The sequence below is a fragment of the Engystomops pustulosus genome, chromosome 9 (genome assembly GCF_040894005.1).
Source record: "Engystomops pustulosus chromosome 9, aEngPut4.maternal, whole genome shotgun sequence".
NCBI lineage: Eukaryota > Metazoa > Chordata > Amphibia > Anura > Leptodactylidae > Engystomops > Engystomops pustulosus.
The window spans coordinates 3,897,337-3,917,110 of record NC_092419.1 but is presented as its reverse complement, the minus strand read 5'-3'; the positions used below and the strand labels follow the sequence as shown (position 1 = coordinate 3,917,110).

Here is a 19,774-nt window from a genome sequence, read left to right as displayed (position 1 = left end):
ACAGCCCTGCAGCATGGTGGCTCAGTGGCTAGCACTTCAGCCCTTCAGCATGGTGGCTCAGTGGTTAGCACTACAGCCCTGAAGCACAGTGGCTCAGTGATTAGCAATACAACCTTGCAGCTCGGTGGCTCAGTGGTTAGCACTACAACCCTGCAGCATTGTGGCTCAGTGGTTAGCACTACAACCCTGCAGCATTGTGGCTCAGTGGTTAGCACTACAGCCCTGCAGCACGGTGGCTCAGTGGTTAGCACTACAGGCCTGAAGCACGGTGGCTCAGTGGTTAGCACTACAGGCCTGAAGCACGGTGGCTCAGTGGTTAGCACTACAGCCCTGCATTATGGTGGCTCAGTGGTTAGCACTACAGCCCTGCAGCATGGTGGCTCAGTGGTTAGCACTACAGCCCAGAATGGTGGCTCAGTGGTTAGCACTACAGCCTTGCAGCAGGGTGGCTCAGTGGTTAGCACTACAGCCCTGCAGCATGGTGGCTCAGTAGTAAGCACTACAGTCCTGCAGCATGGTGGCTCAGTGCTTAGCACTACAGCCTTGCATGGCTGGGGTCCTGGGTTTAAGTCCCACCCAGGTCAATGTCTGCAAAGAGTTTGTATGTTTTCTCTGTGTTTGTGTGGGTTTCCTCCGGGTCCTTCGGTTTCCTCCCACACTCCAAAAAATACTGGTAGGTGATTAGATTGTGAGCCCCATGGGGACAGGGACCAATTTGGCAAACTGTGTGCAGCGCTGCGTAATCTGTGTGCGCTATATAAATAAAGAAGTATTATTACATTAACTATATGGTTCATCCTGAGCCTTAAAGGAAATCTCCCATCATGATCCATCCTGATAAACCAGGGACATTACCCATAGATCCTGCACCGGGACTGTGGGATCTTCTTATATCTGTTATCCATGGCCTCCTCCCTTCTAACATCAACTATTACAGTTATGCCAATAAGCTAGAAGGGCTCCTGGGAGTGTTACCAGAGCCCCTCCGTGCTGTTACTTACTGTTTCCCCTTCACAGGGCGACCCGGTAACTGATGTGCATGCGCAATGACGTAGATTATCACAGAACAAGAAAACTCGTGTCACTTTTTTAATAATCCTGGACAGACATGGATGTGTTTCTCTTTTTTTTTTCCATGAAGATTCTAATAGTCAAGAACCTGTTCCACATACAAACACCATCGTAACCAGAGCCTAGAACGAACGGAACATCGGACCTTCAATCCTACATAGTAAATCAAGAAATACAAAAAGAAAAAACCTCAGACTTTCCTTCCTGGCTCTGTCCATGTGAGATGTGACGCAGCCGCGGGAGCGGACACCGTAGAAACACGTGACGGGACGAGAATCACAAGCAGCGCTATGTACACGCGTGTGCAGAGAGTTCCGGATTAGCCTTAGAGAACCGTATGTACAATGAGCCCAGATCTGCGCAGGTAGCACATGAGACAGCAGAGCGCGTGGTGTCATCAGAAGATCTCCCCTTGTTCCCTCTCCATCAGATACTCAGTGGTGCCCTCTGCTGTCACCCTCCGGGCCAGCACCCGGGTGCCCTGCTCCGGAGACGTCGACCACTCACAGCCCTCTGAGGAGGATGAGGATGAAGGTGCCACAGGAGAGGAAGGTTCTGGAACAGGGATGGAGGGTTCCACTACCTCGGGGAGCTGTGGAGACACTTCTGAGACTGCAGGAGACACCTCGCTGCAATATAAGACAGAGAAGAAGAATGAATGGAGAGACGACAGCAATAACCCGGGGGCCACATAGTAACACAGAGACCGCCCCATCCCATACATCACACACTAACACCTAACTCTTACAACTAATCCTGCAAGTGCTGACTCGTGCTTTAAAGGAAATCTACCATCAGAGTCCAACATGACTTACTCATAGTTCCTAGAGACCCTCCGTGCTGTAGCTTCACAGACTGTAACACTGTGCACAAGCAGTTTCCCCCTCCAACTGTGTGCTGTAGCTTCACAGACTGTTACACTGCGCACGAGCAGTTTCCCCCTCCAACTGTGTGCTGAAACCTTCTCTGCTGTAGTGAGAGTACATCGTGTTGTGAAGATACATGTAGTGAGATTACAACATGCAGAGGGAGCATATTGTGAAGATACAGCACAGAGGGGCTCCGGTAACACCCCCCAGAGTCCTTTGGGACCATTAGCATTAATATAAAACCTGATTTTTAGAAGGAAGGAGGCCATGGATAACATATCAGAAGATTACCACGGTGCATGGATCTATGAGTGTCCATGGTTTATCCTGATGGATTTTTTGATGGTAGATTTCTTTTAATTCAAGTACAACTTGTCCAGAAAGCTGACAGTCAGTCCTATAGGACCCCCCTGGATAGACTGCCCATGGATACATGTGTCCATGCTATACAGCGCTGCTTCATCCCGCCTGCCTAGTACACTAGTGATAATACTAGAATGACATGTAGGGATCATACAGGTGTCATCCACCCCCCTCCCACCCCCTGCTGGTACCTACCTGGATTGAAGGGAGGCAGCCACAGTCTCAGAAGTGTTTGCTGACGGATGGAAGGAGGCGAACATCCTAATTGGAGGGCTGGAATGAAAGGAAGACCGTCAGATGGATACAGGGGTCAGAGATGAGAGCAGCTGCCGGATTTTACCCTCTCCCAATGACTGCAGGTTATCAAGAGGCTGCAAACGAGTGGAGTAACACATGGCTGCAGGATCAGACTACACAGGTTTGTATGCAGTCTGTAACCATGGAGACAAATAAGTCTGCATAGGAGCTGCTGACACAAAACAGTAGGAGATTTTTAATGAGGATCCTATACATTTGTTTCCTATAAGCACATGCTGCTGGTACAGGTCTCACATACAGGAGGCAATGATTATTTTTCGGGGCATCTGTTACCTCTGCAGGCAGCGCGCTCCGGTGCGTCGAAAGTTGTAGGTGCTACCGCGGTATCCCAGATATTCCTGGTTACAACTAAATGGATTTTGTACCACATTCTGAAAAGAGGAGAGATGACATGTAGACCTCACAGTGCAGGGTCCCCTCCCCAGCGCCTCGTACCCCTCCCCGGCATCCGCACCCCTCCCTGGCACCCCTCCCCAGCGCCTCGTGCCCCTCTCCAGTGCCTCGTACCCCTCCCCAGCACCTCGTAACCCTCCCCGGCGCCTCATACCCCTTCCCGGCATCCGCACCCCTCCCCAGCCCCTCGTACCCCTCCCCAGTGCCCTGTAACTCTCACCAGCACCAATTTCCCCTCACCAGCACTTGTACCCCTCCCCAGCGCCCTGTAACCCTCCCCGTCACCTCATACCCTTCCCCGGCACCTCGTACCCCTCCCCGGCACCTCGTACCCCTCCCCGACTCCTCTCACCCCTCCCCGGCACCTCGTACCGCTCCCCAGCACTTCGTACCCCTCCCCAGCGCCTCGTACCCCTCCCCGGCGCCTCGTACCCCTCCCCAGCTCCTCGTACCCCTCCCCAGCTCCTCGTACCCCTCCCCAGCGTCTCGTACCCCTCCCCAGCGTCTCGTACCCCTCCCCGGCCCCTCGTACCCCTCCACGTTACCTGGGTCAGAGCTCTCTGCAGCTTCTGCCTCTCTTTCCGTGTCCGTTTCTCTATACTTGGTGTCTTTGTTTTGTGTGTGGAGCTTTTCAGGACTCCCATCCTCCCTAAAAGGGAACTGCAAGAGATCTTTATATCCGCTCGCTGCGGAGGTGAAGGAGACAAGGATTCCAGCATGCGATATACACACAGTAATATGTCATGTACTACAAGGAGCAGCGGCAGCGCGGCCGGCAGGTCGGGGTCCCTCACCTTACACATGGAGCGGAGCCTCGCACCTCTGCCTCCTGTAGCCGCAGCTCAGTCACTGTGGTCTGGGGGGCAGGAGGGGGGACGCGGCTCTGGAGGCCAAACAAACACTTCTTCTTCTTAATCTCCTTCCCAGAGATAAATCTATGAGCGGGGAGAAAGGTTTATATGACAGGACCTGAGCGTGCACAGTATGAGGAATACTCTGCAGGAGTAAGATGGGCTACAGTATGAGGAATACTCTGCAGGATTGACGTGCCACAGTATGAGGAATACTCTGCAGCCGTAACCTGCTACAGTATGAGGAATACTCTGCAGTCGTAACCTGCTACAGTATGAGGAATACTCTGCAGGATTGACGTGCCACAGTATGAGGAATAAGTAGTAGGAGTAGAAGTTTCCTAGCGGGAGATTCTTACCTGTCCTTCTCGGCTGTCAGCGCGTGCAGCAGGTGGGAGTACCTGTCCGTGCGAGGGGTATCTGTAAGCTGAAGATTTATCATGGTCATCTATGTGTATTCACTATACAGATAATTATGTTAATCAATAAAGGAGTTACTACTGCTGGACATTATAACTTATGGGTGGGGATGTGACACCCGGCCCCCGCAGTAATGACTCTCTCTCAGAAGGGAGCACAGGGTTAATGCTTCCCTATAGGACAAGTCTTCATGTTTATTCCAGATCATGTAACTTACCTCTCCCAGTAGTAGACTCTCCCAATTCTCATTGACAAAAGACAAAATTTCCCGTTCAAAATCAAAATACTTCTTCTTACAACAAATACTGAGGTGATAGAGGACGAGGTGCGAGACGTCCACCCTGCGGAGAGAAGACGCCTCATCACACGTCACATATACAGAACATGGAGAGAAAATCTGGGCAGAGGATCCAGGATTCTGAGAAATCAGTAAGTGATTGGTAGAGTCTGATCGCCAGGAGCTGCGTAATGTACGGAGAGCTCCATACACTGCTCAGTGGCCATGGTGGGTACTGCAGCTCAGAATCCATTCACTAGACTAAAACGGTGACTACACAGATTGGGGAGATGTCCACTTCTTGTACAGGTCTGGCAGCCACAGCAGCTCATTGATAGGGTAATAACAAACTCTATTACATATGCTGCACCCACATCTGCATCATCCATAGTGTCCCAGTAATCAGACCCCCATGACCTTTCCTGTGGACACAACCCCTGATGTCCAGTCATGAGGGGACATAACACTCACCATCCCAGAGGAAGTCTCCAGGCGTTTTCTGGACCTCTTGTACAGACCGAGCACTCATACACATAAAACCTGATAAATAAAAGAGCAAAATACTTGATCAATAAAAAAAGCATCATCACCCATATCTACTACCACATGTAACATCAAAGACTCGCGTGGTAGACATTATCATTTCTCCTGCATGTGGTCTCCAGAAAACAAAACTGGACAAGGAAGTCTATTGACCGCTGAAGGTGTATCCTCACACTGCTGGGCTCTTAGGGTGGTGACACACGTGGCGTTTTTAGGCCGTTTTTGGGCCATTTTTAGTAGTGCGTTTTCAGATCGGGAAAACGTATGCGTTTTTGATCAGTTTGAATTAAGATAATTGGTCAAATCTGTCAAAAACGCATGCGTTTTCAAAAAACTAAACTAAAACTAAAAACGGCCCAAAAACGGCCTAACAACGCCACGTGTGTCACCACCCTTATAGCTCTTTGCACTAAACTGTTACACAGACCCTTCGCTCTGCAGGACTGCAGTACTATCCAACCAGAAGCCTCGTATAACTACTAAGAGCCGAGCAACTGTGAAGTGTACAGTGCACAGAAGCTGCAATCCTGGAATAGAAATCCAAATTTCACAGTCCTGCTGCTAATGACAACACAAACAAAAGTATTATAATATATACAACGGTCCCCTTCTTAAGAACACCCGACTTACAGACGACCCCTAGTTACAAACGGACCCCTGGATGTTGTTAAGTTACTGTACTTTATCCTTAGGCTACAATAATCAGCTGTAACAGTTATCACAGGCGTCTGTAATGAAGATTTATTGTTACTCCTGGTTCTGATGAGATTCCAACATTTTTAAAATCCAATTGTCACAGAGACCAAAAGAATTCCCGCTGGGGCTACAATTATTAAATATACAGTTCCGACTTACATACAAATTCAACTTACGAACAAACCTAAGGAACCTATCATGTATGTACCCAGGGACTGCCTGTATCATATTTTCTTGCTACGATTTGATTTAACATCTCTTCAGTGAGATACCTAACACTGGCTGCAGAAAGTACAGAGCACAGCAGTGTGAGGACTTGCCCTTAGTGCTCCTGGACAAGCTACAATCCTGGAATATAAAACCATAAATAAAACCACAGTCCTGCTGCAGGGACAATACAGAACACTTCAGGCTCACCTGTCCCCGTATAAGAGAGGTTTGCTCAGACACTGTGTACAGGCTTCATGAAACCACTGGAGGCAGCGACAGCACTGAAGCATCTTCATGTTCCATCTGCGGGGACACGGATGTGGTTGTACATATTGAGGTGTATACAGTATACACCCTCCTCTGTCCTCTGGTATATACTTACTTTGCTGGACCCTCCCACCCTATCCCTTTGGATGCCGCCCCCCATCATTTTTTACTTACGCCATACTTACTCTCCAGGCCCCCCGCAGTAGCAGTAACACTGCTGCTTATTGGTGAGGTGCAGTGGGTCCCACTCTAAAGACTTCAGCTGATACGGCAAAGACAGCTTCATCTGCAGCATAGATCGTGCGAATGGCCCCTTCTTGAGCGCGCCGCCTCTCTGCAAGAACGAAGAGGATGAAGGGCGGGTGCTGGAGTGAGGGTGGCAGGAGGACGCGGGCACAACATACCTTGGTAGCCACTGCAAAGACGCATTGTCTGCACATCCAGGAGCTGCCTGCACTATCTGTGTCGCACGGCACGCTGGGCACGTGGCATTCCTGATGATACGCTGTGAGACAGGGCAGAGCTCAGTGTCATCATCGCAATGACATAAAACATATGTGACAATGACACGGGGCGGACTTACCGTGCTTACACTTCCCACAATGCACCAGCTTGTTGTCGGGGGTGCAGGCTTGGGAGTTGCACACACAGCACAGCTGCTCCTTCCCGGGCACGGCCGCTGAGAGAGATATAAAATATGTGTGAGCTCAGCCAAGCGAGGGCAATGCTACATCAATCATTAATGAGGGTCTTACGGGGGAAGATGTCCTTCCACAGCACCGAAAACTGGGAATTATCTTCAAAGCGAACCAGACACGTCTCTTGTGCGCTGTCCACCTGCTCGTGGACCAGAGAGGAGAGAAGGGCAGGAAAGATAAAGTACATGACGTCTACAAGTCATAAGGGGCCATCGCTGTCATATGTGTACAAGCCCCTGATGCTCTGTGCCGGACCTGACGTGTGCCGAACCTGCTGTGTGCCGGACCTGATGTGTTTCCCGGACCTGCTGTGTGCCGGACCTGATGTGTTTCCCGGACCTGCTGTGTGCCGGACCTGATGTGTTTCCCGGACCTGCTGTGTGCCGGACCTGATGTGTTTCCCGGACCTGCTGTGTGCCGGACCTGATGTGTTTCCCGGACCTGCTGTGTTTCCCGGACCTGCTGTGTTTCCCGGACCTGCTGTGTTTCCCGGACCTGCTGTGTTTCCCGGACCTGATGTGTTTCCCGGACCTGATGTGTTTCCCGGACCTGATGTGTTTCCCGGACCTGATGTGTTTCCTGGACCTGCTGTGTTTCCCGGACCTGCTGTGTTTCCCGAACCTGCTGTGTGCCGGACCTGACGTGTGCCGGACCTGACGTGTGCCCAGACCTGCTGTGTTTCCCGAACCTGCTGTGTGCCGGACCTGACGTGTGCCCAGACTTGATGTGTTTCACGGACCTGCTATGTGCCGGACCTGGTGTGTGCCGGGCCTGATGTGTGCCGGGCCTGATGTGTGCCCAGATCTGATGTGTGCTGGACCTGATGTGTGCTGGACCTGATGTGTGCCAGGCCTGCTGTGTGCCGGACCTGACGTCTGCCGGACCTGATGTGTGTGTGACCTGCGGCGCTGATTAGTCCCCCACGCATATTCTGACCCATCTGAGAATGTCTCCTGGACCTGATGTGTGCCGGACCTGAGGCGCTGATTATTCCCCCATGCCTATTCTGACCCATCTGAGAAGATGTGACAGGACTGACCCCGTGTAAGAATAGAAAGTCACCTTTTTAATGATTCCTAGATACAGGAGTCCATCCGTCCAACGAGCTAAAACATCCTGACCCTCCCAAAACCGCGCCAGGGTCTGGAAGCGAGGCCGTTTCACCAGAGCGGGATTCACCCTTGGGCTGGCAGGTGTGGTGCGGCTGGGTCGGGTCGAGGGCTCCCGCCCCTCCATTACATTGTTAAAAGAACCTGAAGTTACAGAAAAAAAAAAAATCAGAAATGAGGAGTAAATTCTATATTACAGATTCATCATATATTATACACAAGGATGAGACTGATTTACTATTAGTGCACTTCCATAGAGTCATCAAGTGCTCCAATATCTCCCTGAGCTGCTCCTCCATCATGAGGGGTTTGTGGCTGCCATCGAACCTATTCCCTCTAGTCAGCTTCTGCAGACACTATCAGAAAACCCCTGGTGATGTCCATGTACAAATCACTGGAGCATGCCCACTATTACTGCAGTCCAGTGACTGGAGCATGCCCACTATTACTGCATGCCCAGTGACTGGAGCATGCCCACTATTACTGCAGCCCAGTGACTGGAGCGTGCCCACTATTACTGCAGCCCAGTGACTGGAGCGTGCCCACTATTACTGCAGCCCAGTGACTGGAGCATGCCCACTATTACTGCAGTCCAGTGTCTGGAGCATGCCCACTATTACTGCATGCCAGTGACTGGAGCGTGCCCACTATTACTGCATGCCAGTGACTGGAGCATGCCCACTATTACTGCAGCCCAGTGACTGGAGCATGCCCACTATTACTGCAGCCCAGTGACTGGAGCATGCCCACTATTACTGCAGCCCAGTGACTGGAGCATGCCCACTATTACTGCATCCCAGTGACTGGAGCATGCCCACTATTACTGCATCCCAGTGACTGGAGCATGCCCACTATTACTACAGCCCAGTGACTGGAGCATGCCCACTATTACTGCAGCCCAGTGACTGGAGCATGCCCACTATTACTGCAGCCCAGTGACTGGAGCATGCCCACTATTACTGCAGCCCAGTGACTGGAGCATGTCCACTATTACTGCAGCCCAGTGACTGGAGCATGCCCACTATTACTGCAGCCCAGTGACTGGAGCATGCCCACTATTACTGCAGCCCAGTGACTGGAGCATGCCCACTATTAGTGCAGCCCAGTGACTGGAGCATGCCCACTATTACTGCAGCCCAGTGACTGGAGCATGCCCACTATTACTGCAGTCCGATGACTGGAGCATGCCCACTATTACTGCAGCCCAGTGACTGGAGCATGCCCACTATTACTGCAGCCCAGTGACTGGAGCATGCCCACTATTACTGCAGCCCAGTGACTGGAGCATGCCCACTATTACTGCAGCCCAGTGACTGAAGCATGCCCACTATTACTGCAGCCCGGTGACTGGAGCATGCCCACTATTACTGCATGCCAGTGACTGGAGCATGCCCACTATTACTGCAGCCCAGTGACTGGAGCATGCCCACTATTACTGCAGCCCAGTGACTGGAGCATGCCCACTATTACTGCAGCCCAGTGACTGGAGCATGCCCACTATAACTGCAGCCCAGTGACTGGAGCGTGCCCACTATTACTGCAGCCCAGTGACTGGAGCATGCCCACTATTACTGCAGCCCGGTGACTGGAGCATGCCCACTATTACTGCATGCCAGTGACTGGAGCATGCCCACTATTACTGCAGCCCAGTGACTGGAGCATGCCCACTATTACTGCAGCCCAGTGACTGGAGCATGCCCACTATTACTGCAGCCCAGTGACTGGAGCATGCCCACTATTACTGCAGCCCAGTGACTGGAGCGTGCCCACTATTACTGCAGCCCAGTGACTGGAGCGTGCCCACTATTACTGCAGTCCAGTGACTGGAGCATGCCCACTATTACTGCATGCCAGTGACTGGAGCATGCCCACTATTACTGCAGTCCAGTGACTGGAGCATGCCCACTATTACTGCATGCCAGTGACTGGAGCGTGCCCACTATTACTGCATGCCAGTGACTGGAGCATGCCCACTATTACTGCATGCCAGTGACTGGAGCATGCCCACTATTACTGCAGCCCAGTGACTGGAGCATGCCCACTATTACTACAGCCCAGTGACTGGAGCATGCCCACTATTACTGCAGCCCAGTGACTGGAGCATGCCCACTATTACTACAGCCCAGTGACTGGAGCATGCCCACTATTACTGCAGCCCAGTGACTGGAGCATGCCCACTATTACTGCAGTCCAGTGACTGGAGCATGCCCACTATTACTGCATGCCAGTGACTGGAGCATGCCCACTATTACTGCAGTCCAGTGACTGGAGCATGCCCACTATTACTGCATGCCAGTGACTGGAGCGTGCCCACTATTACTGCAGCCCAGTGACTGGAGCATGCCCACTATTACTACAGCCCAGTGACTGGAGTATGCCCACTATTACTGCAGCCCAGTGACTGGAGCATGCCCACTATTACTGCATGCCAGTGACTGGAGCATGCCCACTATTACTGCATGCCAGTGACTGGAGCATGCCCACTATTACTGCAGCCCAGTGACTGGAGCATGCCCACTATTACTACAGCCCAGTGACTGGAGCATGCCCACTATTACTGCAGCCCAGTGACTGGAGCATGCCCACTATTACTACAGCCCAGTGACTGGAGTATGCCCACTATTACTGCAGCCCAGTGACTGGAGCATGCCCACTATTACTGCAGCCCAGTGACTGGAGCGTGCCCACTATTACTGCAGCCCAGTGACTGGAGCGTGCCCACTATTACTGCAGCCCAGTGACTGGAGCGTGCCCACTATTACTGCAGCCCAGTGACTGGAGCATGCCCACTATTACTGCAGCCCAGTGACTGGAGCATGCCCACTATTACTACAGCCCAGTGACTGGAGCATGCCCACTATTACTGCATCCCAGTGACTGGAGCATGCCCACTATTACTGCAGCCCAGTGACTGCAGCATGCCCACTATTACTGCAGTCCAGTGACTGGAGCATGCCCACTATTACTGCATGCCAGTGACTGGAGCGTGCCCACTATTACTGCATGCCAGTGACTGGAGCATGCCCACTATTACTGCATCCCAGTGACTGGAGCATGCCCACTATTACTACAGCCCAGTGACTGGAGCGTGCCCACTATTACTGCAGCCCAGTGACTGGAGCGTGCCCACTATTACTGCAGTCCAGTGACTGGAGCGTGCCCACTATTACTGCATGCCAGTGACTGGAGCGTGCCCACTATTACTGCATGCCAGTGACTGGAGCATGCCCACTATTACTGCATCCCAGTGACTGGAGCATGCCCACTATTACTGCATCCCAGTGACTGGAGCATGCCCACTATTACTACAGCCCAGTGACTGGAGCATGCCCACTATTACTACAGCCCAGTGACTGGAGCATGCCCACTATTACTACAGCCCAGTGACTGGAGCATGCCCACTATTACTACAGCCCAGTGACTGGAGCATGCCCACTATTACTACAGCCCAGTGACTGGAGCATGCCCACTATTACTGCAGCCCAGTGACTGGAGCGTGCCCACTATTACTGCAGCCCAGTGACAGGAGCGTGCCCACTATTACTGCAGCCCAGTGACTGGAGCATGCCCACTATTACTGCATCCCAGTGACTGGAGCATGCCCACTATTACTGCATCCCAGTGACTGGAGCATGCCCACTATTACTACAGCCCAGTGACTGGAGCATGCCCACTATTACTGCAGCCCAGTGACTGGAGCATGCCCACTATTACTGCAGTCCAGTGACTGGAGCATGCCCACTATTACTGCAGCCCAGTGACTGGAGCATGCCCACTATTACTGCAGCCCAGTGACTGGAGCATGCCCACTATTACTGCAGCCCAGTGACTGGAGCGTGCCCACTATTACTGCAGCCCAGTGACTGGTGCATGCCCACTATTACTGCAGCCCAGTGACTGGAGCATGCCCACTATTACTGCAGCCCGGTGACTGGAGCATGCCCACTATTACTACAGCCCAGTGACTGGAGCATGCCCACTATTACTGCAGCCCAGTGACTGGAGCATGCCCACTATTACTGCAGCCCAGTGACTGGAGCATGCCCACTATTACTGCAGCCCGGTGACTGGAGCATGCCCACTATTACTGCAGCCCAGTGACTGGTGCATTATTGGTACTATTATTGGTAATGATATTATAAACTGTCCATATAGTGTATTTGTACATTTCCTGGGGCTTCCCCTGACACAGGAATCACATGTGATCAGTAATCAGCACCCAATGTCTTGTATGGTTTATATGTCAGACCCCGGGTGCTGGTTACTGATTGCATGCGTTTCATTGTTTATGTAGCTGCCGTTAAAGTGTTATTTTTTATAATGTTGCGGTTTACAAGCTCCGCCCTAGTGTAACCAGAAACGCAAGCGATCGGTAACCAGAACCTGGTGTCATGTATTGTCCTATGGTGTTCCGATCCGCTAGCATGCGTCTGTAGATGCGGTACGTGTGACTGCGCCCGTGTGATTGCTGCAGTATCCCAGCGCTCGTCCTGATCCTGGTACTGACCCAGTCTGTGTTCTGGCCATGGCAACTAACACCATAGTCTAAATCCAGGTTTGGTCCAGTTCTTATTCCCGAATTTGGGGCATCCATTCGGAGCCAGAATTCACACGCCGCAGATTTGTTTCCATCTACATTGGGGCTTTTCCTGCCAAGAAGCTCATAAATGGCGACCACAGAAACGCGGGCGACAATCTGCCACGTGCGAATTCTGCAGAAACGCAACGTGTCACCGAATGGAACTGTTCTTAGTGAGGAAAGAAATGGCGCAGTCTGCAAAAAAAAAAGGGTTTTAAAAATCTGGCGAGTGTCCGGAGGCTCAGGATAACGTCACGCCAGCGCCTCGCGTTTTTAAGCAGGCTCCGATCTGCTGGTCCTGCCTGTGCAGCAACTGGTAGCAGAGAGGCGGGGCTTGGAGAGTGGGCGGGAGCAGGCGGGGCTAGCAGTGCGGGATGTGAATAAATCACCACCCAGCGATGTCGCCAGGCGCTTGGGTGACGTCAGCCTCATGCAAATTGTGCAGAGTCTTTACTCACTAAGAACAATTCCACTTGGTGCATGAAGGGACAGGCAGGTAAGTGCTGCACACCTACCACCAGTCTTAGCTCCTTTAACCCCTTCCTGCCGAGGCCCTTTTTTGTTTTTTCACTTCCATTTTTCACTCCCCACCTTCTAAAATCTATCACTTTTTTATCTTCCCATGTACAGAGCTGTGCGGGGGCTTGTTTTATGTGTAACAAATTGCACTTCATAGCGTCGGTATATCTAATATTCCTGCCGTGTACTGGGAAGCGGGAAAAAAATTCTAAATGCAGTGAAATTGGTCAAAAAATGTGTTTGTGCCGTATTCTTGTGGGCTTGGTTTTACGTCTGTCACTGTGCGCCCCGAATGACTGGTCTACTTTATTTTTTGGGTCGGTGCGATCACGGGGATAACACGTTTGTTTTATGATGTTTTCATATATTTTTAAGAATTAAAACCTCCTGTGCAAATTTATTTATTTTGCCATCTTCTGGTGCTAATAACTTTTTCATACTTGGGTGCCCGGAGCTGTGGGTGGTGTCATTTATTGCGACTTTTGATGACGTTGCTTCCATTTTTAGTATAGTATATGGGGATGTTCCTCATTCATTACAAAGTGCTGATCGCACATTGTAATCAATGGGTTAAAACGAGACAGCCTGAGGTCTTCAGAAGACCCGAGGCTGTCATGGCGATCGATCGTCCAAACCACCTGATGACCATTTTTTTGAAGCCGTCGGCGGCGATGGATGGGTTGACACCTGCGATCGGTGCTAGCAATATGCAGCAAAGACTCAGCGCCTATGGAGAGGGCTCAGCCCCTGCACCTGACCTGTGATGTTCTATTACATCACATGTCGGGAAGGAAGGGGTTAAATGCAAGACACCGGGAGCTGGTTACCAATCACATGCCTTTCACCGAAAATGCATATGTGGTTGGGCTGAGGTCCGTCCCCCCCCGGGCGTTATTGTTATGCCACACTAGGGCGACGTGTGACCGCACACTTAGACTCGGTTTAACTGCAAAGTGTTAATGCACCCGTCCGGCTAAAATTGCGCCTCTAAAAGCAATTGAAGCGCCGCAATATAATTTTCCTGTAGCTTCATCATAAGATCTGCAGTACATGAACATTTCTGGAGCAGAATGAGCAGGTCAAGACTGAGGGCGCGTTCACATTTTGCGTTGTGTCGGGTTTTCTGACGCAATCCCCTGGCTTCTTCCCTAATCAGACACTGAGGTTACATTGCATTTTAGCAGATGCAGAGGAAACGCAATGTAACCTCAGCAGGTGATCAGGGCTGAAGCCTTTGGCCGGTGGCACACATAGCGTTTTCAAGCAGTCCGTTTTCAAGCAGTCTTAAAAAACGCATCAGTTTTTTGCCCTTTCAATTATTAAGGTAATTGGAAACAACTGCCAAAAACGGATCAGTTTTTTTAACGGACTGCTTAAAAAACGGTCGAAAAACTGGTTCAAAAAAGAGCACTAACTAAAAACGGCCCAAAAACGTCCTAAAAACGCCACGTGTGTCTTCACCCTCAGGGTGATTGCAAACGCAGACCAAGCCGCACCCACTGCGGTGGGCAGCGGCCCGATCACATCGGCCTTTCTATTAAAACGCCTGCGATCGGGAACGACCCGCCGGTGTTTTGCGTTAATTTAATGCAAAACACCAGTACCAGTGGGTGCGGCTTTGTCGCAGACAAAACGGCACGTCTGCCACCACCCTTAGGGTGCTGCCACACGTAGCGTTCTTGGACAGTCTTTAAATGGACTGAAAACGCCTGCGTTTTTGTATATTTCCCGTGCGTTTGGCTGGTATTAATCCTTTTCACAGCTGCCTGTGAGATCAAACAGGTTCAAACCAGCCAAACGCACGGGAAACATACAAACAAAATGAGTTTTTAAACATTCTGAAAACACATACGTTTAAAATGCAAGTGTTTTCAGTCCGCTTAAAAACGGACCTAGAACGCACTGCGTGGCAGCATTTATACATTACGGCTAATGCTGCATCACAAACAGCTGCATTCGGTTTGAAGCTTCTTTTGGTGCACAATTTAGTTTCCGATTTTGCATTTAAAGTCCATGTTCGATAAATGACTTTTACCTGTTAAATAGTAAACGCCGCCTGAAGCCACATGAAAGCCGAGTGCAGCTCTTTACGATGCAGCCTGAAGGCCGCGGTCCCAGAACAGCTGAACTGAACCCAGCGTGTCGCCTCAGTTCAGCCGTTCTGACAAAGTTACACGTGAACGACTGCCCCGAGGCTCTTACACGCCGCCGCGTCCACCGCATGGAGACTCCGTCCGTGTGTCAGTAGGATTTAATGGGCCGGATAAGCTGAACTGAAGTAACACGCTGAGGTGACTTCAGGCGATTCGGACGCGGCCCATTAAATCCTGCTGACGCACAGATCGGATTTCCAGGTTTTCCGCTCCAGAGTCTTCCTCTCATTCACTGACAGCAGTCAGTTCTGTAAGGTACATACACTGAGACAAAATATAACAATATGCAATACACACATCTCATAATCAATCTCTGAACATCACAACATTATTTCACTAATTGCATAAATTATAGATACAATTTTACAAACTTCTAAAAATCCTTAAGTGAAATGATGTTTCAGTACAACACGATGATCTGCGTTGGGTGATGAATGCGTCTGCGGCCGTGGACCGCGGGATCAGATAACGAGACACATGTACAAATGTCAGGTATTAAAGGTGCAACCCGTCCGTCAGGGACAAGCGCAGGACACACGACACACGACAAGCGTTTATTCACATTCACAACAAAAATCCAGGTGAATCCAAGTCCGAGCCCCAGTGGGACCTACAGGACAGCAGGATTAGAAGGATTCATCACAAGGATTGCACCTTTAATATAAAAAAAAAAAAAAATGGAGAAGGAACAATATGAAAAAGCTTTATGTAAAAATGACAAACAAACAATCACAGGATGAAGTCTACAAAACAGTAAAACAGCAAAGAGAGGAAGAGCGGAGGCCACAACTACAATGTCCAGGCCCCATCTACTCAGATCTTCTTCTAAGAGTCATAGCTAAAGGTCTCATACTGTCCCAAATAGTCCCGGAAATCAGTCCCGGAGGTCGCCCATAGTAGTGAAACTGTTGGAATAGGTCCTACAGCTCAGAAAAAGTTATGGAGATTAAATAATCACCCGACAAACGTGATTCGACAACTTTTGTCAGATATCGGACCTTGATGATTCGACTTCCAGAGTCAGAACCGTTAATGTCTGTAACTGGGTAACTGCACTCATCAGAGCCTCGTAAAAGATTCCAAAATATGCAGAATCCCCCCCCCCTCCTCACTAGATAGGCCTCTATGCTGACCGGTTCCCAAAGTAGAAGTCCCAAGACCAATGATCCATGATCTCACCTAGTCGCCATCTTTGGTGGAATCAGGTTATTGGACGCCTTCATTTCGGGTTCTGCCTAAAACCTCTGGCGAAGCTCGTGGGTCCAACTAAAGCCTTAACCCCAAGATGACAATCTGATGCGCCCTATTATAGACAAAGTGTCCATGAGGATCCATCAGTGTCCGTCTTACGACAGATCTGCCTCGTGGGGATCATTATAGAAAGGATGTATCCGACAAATACGAAAAACTCTACTGGTCAGGAACGGGTTTTAGTTAATTTATATTTTGTTCCTTCTCGTCAACCGGACTGTAAGGGTCCATTTATAAATTTAGTGGGGAACCTGTGCCCAAATCCAAGCGGATACCAATCCAGGTCCTATTCACAAATTACTAAATATTTCTAAGCAGGTTTTTGGCTGCGCCGTAGGGTAAACGCTAAAACAATTATTGGCGAGGGGCGAATAATATTGGGCGATTTGAGGGCAAGTCCTCAAAATGCCCAAATCCTGTAGTTATTCCGAAATACACGGAAGATTGCGTCTCACACGTCTCAACATCCCCAAATATTAAACCGCGTAATATCCAACAATATTCCGGAAAATTTACGCCATTTTTTTAAACTAGAATCCCAATGACTGATCCGTATCCATCATCTGGTGTCAATTTATGACAGAACGTGGGGGAAGGACCGTCGATCCGATGTGTAAAAGAGCCACAAAGGATCCTAAATCCTCCAGAACTTACCCCCCCCCTCCCCCGACGTAAAGGGAAAAAAAGGGCAACAACGTGACAAAAAGAAACCGCGTCACACAACAATGTCGCACGGGAGACGCAGGAGAATGAGCGAGCGATGCAATGAATGATGAGATCCGGCAGGTATAGCGGCGTCTATAGGTTCTCCCTGCAGACCGTATATGGTAATGTATGTATTATCATCCTGCCATAACGCACACTGCAGGGATCACAATGCAGATCCAGCACATTAACCCCCGCCACGTTACCTGCTCATTAGGCTGCCTCACTAATTAGCTTTGCCTCCTCATTTGCTTACATTTGCATACTGTCCTGTTAGGAAAGTGCGCGCCGTCCTGTCAGGAGCCCAGTGTCACTTCATGAGCCGTTACACGGGGCTTAACCCCTTGTCGGCCGCCTCCTCGTCCCTCCAGCTGCGGTCATTAGCCCCGTCTCCCCGGCCGATGCTGCTCCCGCCCCCCTGTCCTGATAATTGGCCTCAGCTATTCCTCTCACACGGTGCTCCCCTCACCCCGGGGTCCCCTCAGATTCCTCCCCCGACTCCTCCTCTTCTTCTTCCCCTCACAGTGGCTCGGTGTCTTCCTCCCCCGCCTCTCCCGGGGGGGTCCGGGCAGCAGCGCGTCCTCCTCCTTCTTATCCTCGGGCCGCACCTCGGCCCGAGTGACGCAGCAGCCTAAAGGCAGGAGGAGCCAGGCATCGACCCCAGCCACGTCACCACACCCACCCCCGGAGCCAGCCAATCGGAACCGCTTGATAAAAGAGTGGGCAGATACCTGTTTCAGCAATTTTTTCCCCTTTACAGGCGGGAGGGCTTGATCAGACGTCACTCACGTTCAGGGACAGCCAATCAGCGATCGTAGATTGAAAGCGGGAAAACCCTGAGGTACTTTGGAGCCAATTAGAATGAGGGAAGATGCTGCTTGGGGGCGGTGGACTGGATAATTAGTGTGGCGGGAAAATTAATAACCAATCACTATAACAAATTAAAAACCTTAATTGTTGCAAATAATTAGTTTTTTTCAGGTGAAAACTGACAGAAAGTGTAAAGATGAGGCCCAACTTAAGGACAGGCCCAAGTAGCACAATGTGATTGTGGTGGATTCTTAATATTATGACTCATTTTTCTGTGATTTTTCCACATTTTAGGCCTTATAGCAGCTGAATACATACAACACTAATGAGAGAGGACAGGAAAATACATCAAGAAGCCAAAAATCTCACATAGTAATCGAGCCTCAATACTATCCCTTTAAGGACCTGGCCCGTTTGGGCCCTGGAGGCCCAGAATTTATTTTGGTTTTCCAGAAAACATAACTTTTTTTATTTTTCTGTCAACAGAGGCCTATGAAGCCTTGTTTTTTTTGTAGGATGAGTTGTATTTTCCAATGGCACCATTTTTAGGGGACATTTACAGGCGGTGCCAGGGTTATACACAAGATAGGTTCTGCAAGTTTGTGAATGTGTATGTAAGTCGGAACATTTATATATTTTTGGGTCTTTATGACTATTGGATTTAAAAAATGTTGGGTTGTCATAAGACCCAGGATTAAAAATAATCTAATTGCAGAGACCTGTGATAACAGCTGATTATTGTAGCCTAGGCCTAAAGTACGGTAAATTACCAAAATCCAGAGGTCCGTTTGTAACTAGGAGTCGTCTGTAAGTCGAGTGTTCTTAAGTAGGGGACCGCCTGTATCATTTAAAAACAATTATGAACTCATTTTGGGTGAAGAATGAAACAAAAAGGCAATTTTGCCTCTTTACATTTAACGTACAATATACCGTATATACTCGAGTATAAGCCGACCCAAGTATAAGCCGCGGCCCCTAATTTTACCACAAAACCAGGTAAAGCATATCTTTTTTTTTTTTACTCGAGTATAAGCTGAGTATGTATGAAAAACTAGGCTTATACTCGAGTATATATGGTAATTAACATGCTGACAATTTTCTGTGGTCTGTATGGTGACAGAGATACTAAATCCGGTCAGTTTCCTTTTACGTTTTTCTACTTTTAATCAAAAACACCTTTTTTTTGTGGAAAAGTAATTTTTAATTTTACCGCTGATCACTGGATCCAGGTAACGACGTTTCTGCTCTCATCATCCTTTGTGCGGCCCGGGCGCCATCGCCCAAGCAGCAACAGAGACGGCGCATCCAGACCATCGACACTCTGCGAATGAGGAGTGCGGGATTGCGGAGGAGGATGCAGGGAGCGCTACTGCGCGGGAAGGTGAGTATTAATCTAAAAGATTTTTTTACTGTGCTGGGTCTATGGGGGATGTATCACTGCTTCTACACCAGTTTATTGTTGTAGTGGAATAATCGCTAACTCTTGCTCAGAATTTCTTGTGCAAGAATTTGCGATTAAAATCGTGCATACGCCGCCTCCACGCCATGTTGGATGGGGATGAGTAAGGCACGGGTGCTGCTGGAAGGTTCCCGCCTCGTGCCTGCGATCTTTTTGCAAAATCAGCAAACTTTTGTTCATTGGTTTTCACACAAAACTACGCCAGGTACAGTT

The 19,774-nt window shown here is 49.9% G+C and overlaps 2 protein-coding genes across 6 annotated transcripts in view; one reads left to right on the top strand and one right to left on the bottom strand.

The window, feature by feature from the left end:
* Positions 1 to 19,774, top strand: part of RPS18 (ribosomal protein S18) — a 148,605-nt gene that overhangs the window by 33,577 nt on the left and 95,254 nt on the right. The gene's annotated exons all lie outside the window — the stretch shown is intronic.
* On the bottom strand, positions 1,077 to 17,947 carry PHF1 (PHD finger protein 1). 5 transcript variants are annotated; one of them, XM_072125853.1, is made up of 15 exons: positions 17,762 to 17,947; positions 8,040 to 8,229; positions 7,034 to 7,128; positions 6,862 to 6,957; positions 6,683 to 6,783; positions 6,464 to 6,612; positions 6,219 to 6,314; positions 5,034 to 5,102; positions 4,503 to 4,626; positions 4,225 to 4,292; positions 3,809 to 3,949; positions 3,560 to 3,674; positions 2,895 to 2,992; positions 2,499 to 2,576; positions 1,077 to 1,700 (listed from the first exon to the last, which is right to left on the bottom strand). In XM_072125853.1, the coding sequence occupies exons 2-15, from the start codon at positions 8,210 to 8,212 to the stop codon at positions 1,469 to 1,471; spliced, it is 1,635 nt and encodes a 544-aa protein (XP_071981954.1). In that variant the 5' UTR covers positions 8,213 to 8,229; positions 17,762 to 17,947; the 3' UTR covers positions 1,077 to 1,468. The 5 variants fall into 5 exon arrangements, with proteins under 5 accessions (XP_071981954.1, XP_071981958.1, XP_071981956.1 ...); XM_072125857.1 differs by having other exon boundaries at positions 7,034 to 7,115; positions 8,039 to 8,229; positions 17,762 to 17,946; XM_072125855.1 differs by having other exon boundaries at positions 17,816 to 17,934.

Bases quoted from the DNA above. Each gene is read 5' to 3' on its own strand.
- PHF1 (XM_072125853.1), bottom strand. From the start codon at position 8,212: ATGGAGGGGCGGGAGCCCTCGACCCGACCCAGCCGCACCACACCTGCC. The intron at 7,129-8,039 runs GGTGACTTTCTA...TCTCTCCTCTCT, and splicing joins TATCTAGGAATCATTAAAAA to GGTCCACGAGCAGGTGGACA. The intron at 6,784-6,861 runs GTAAGTCCGCCC...CCTGTCTCACAG, and splicing joins TTGTGGGAAGTGTAAGCACG to CGTATCATCAGGAATGCCAC.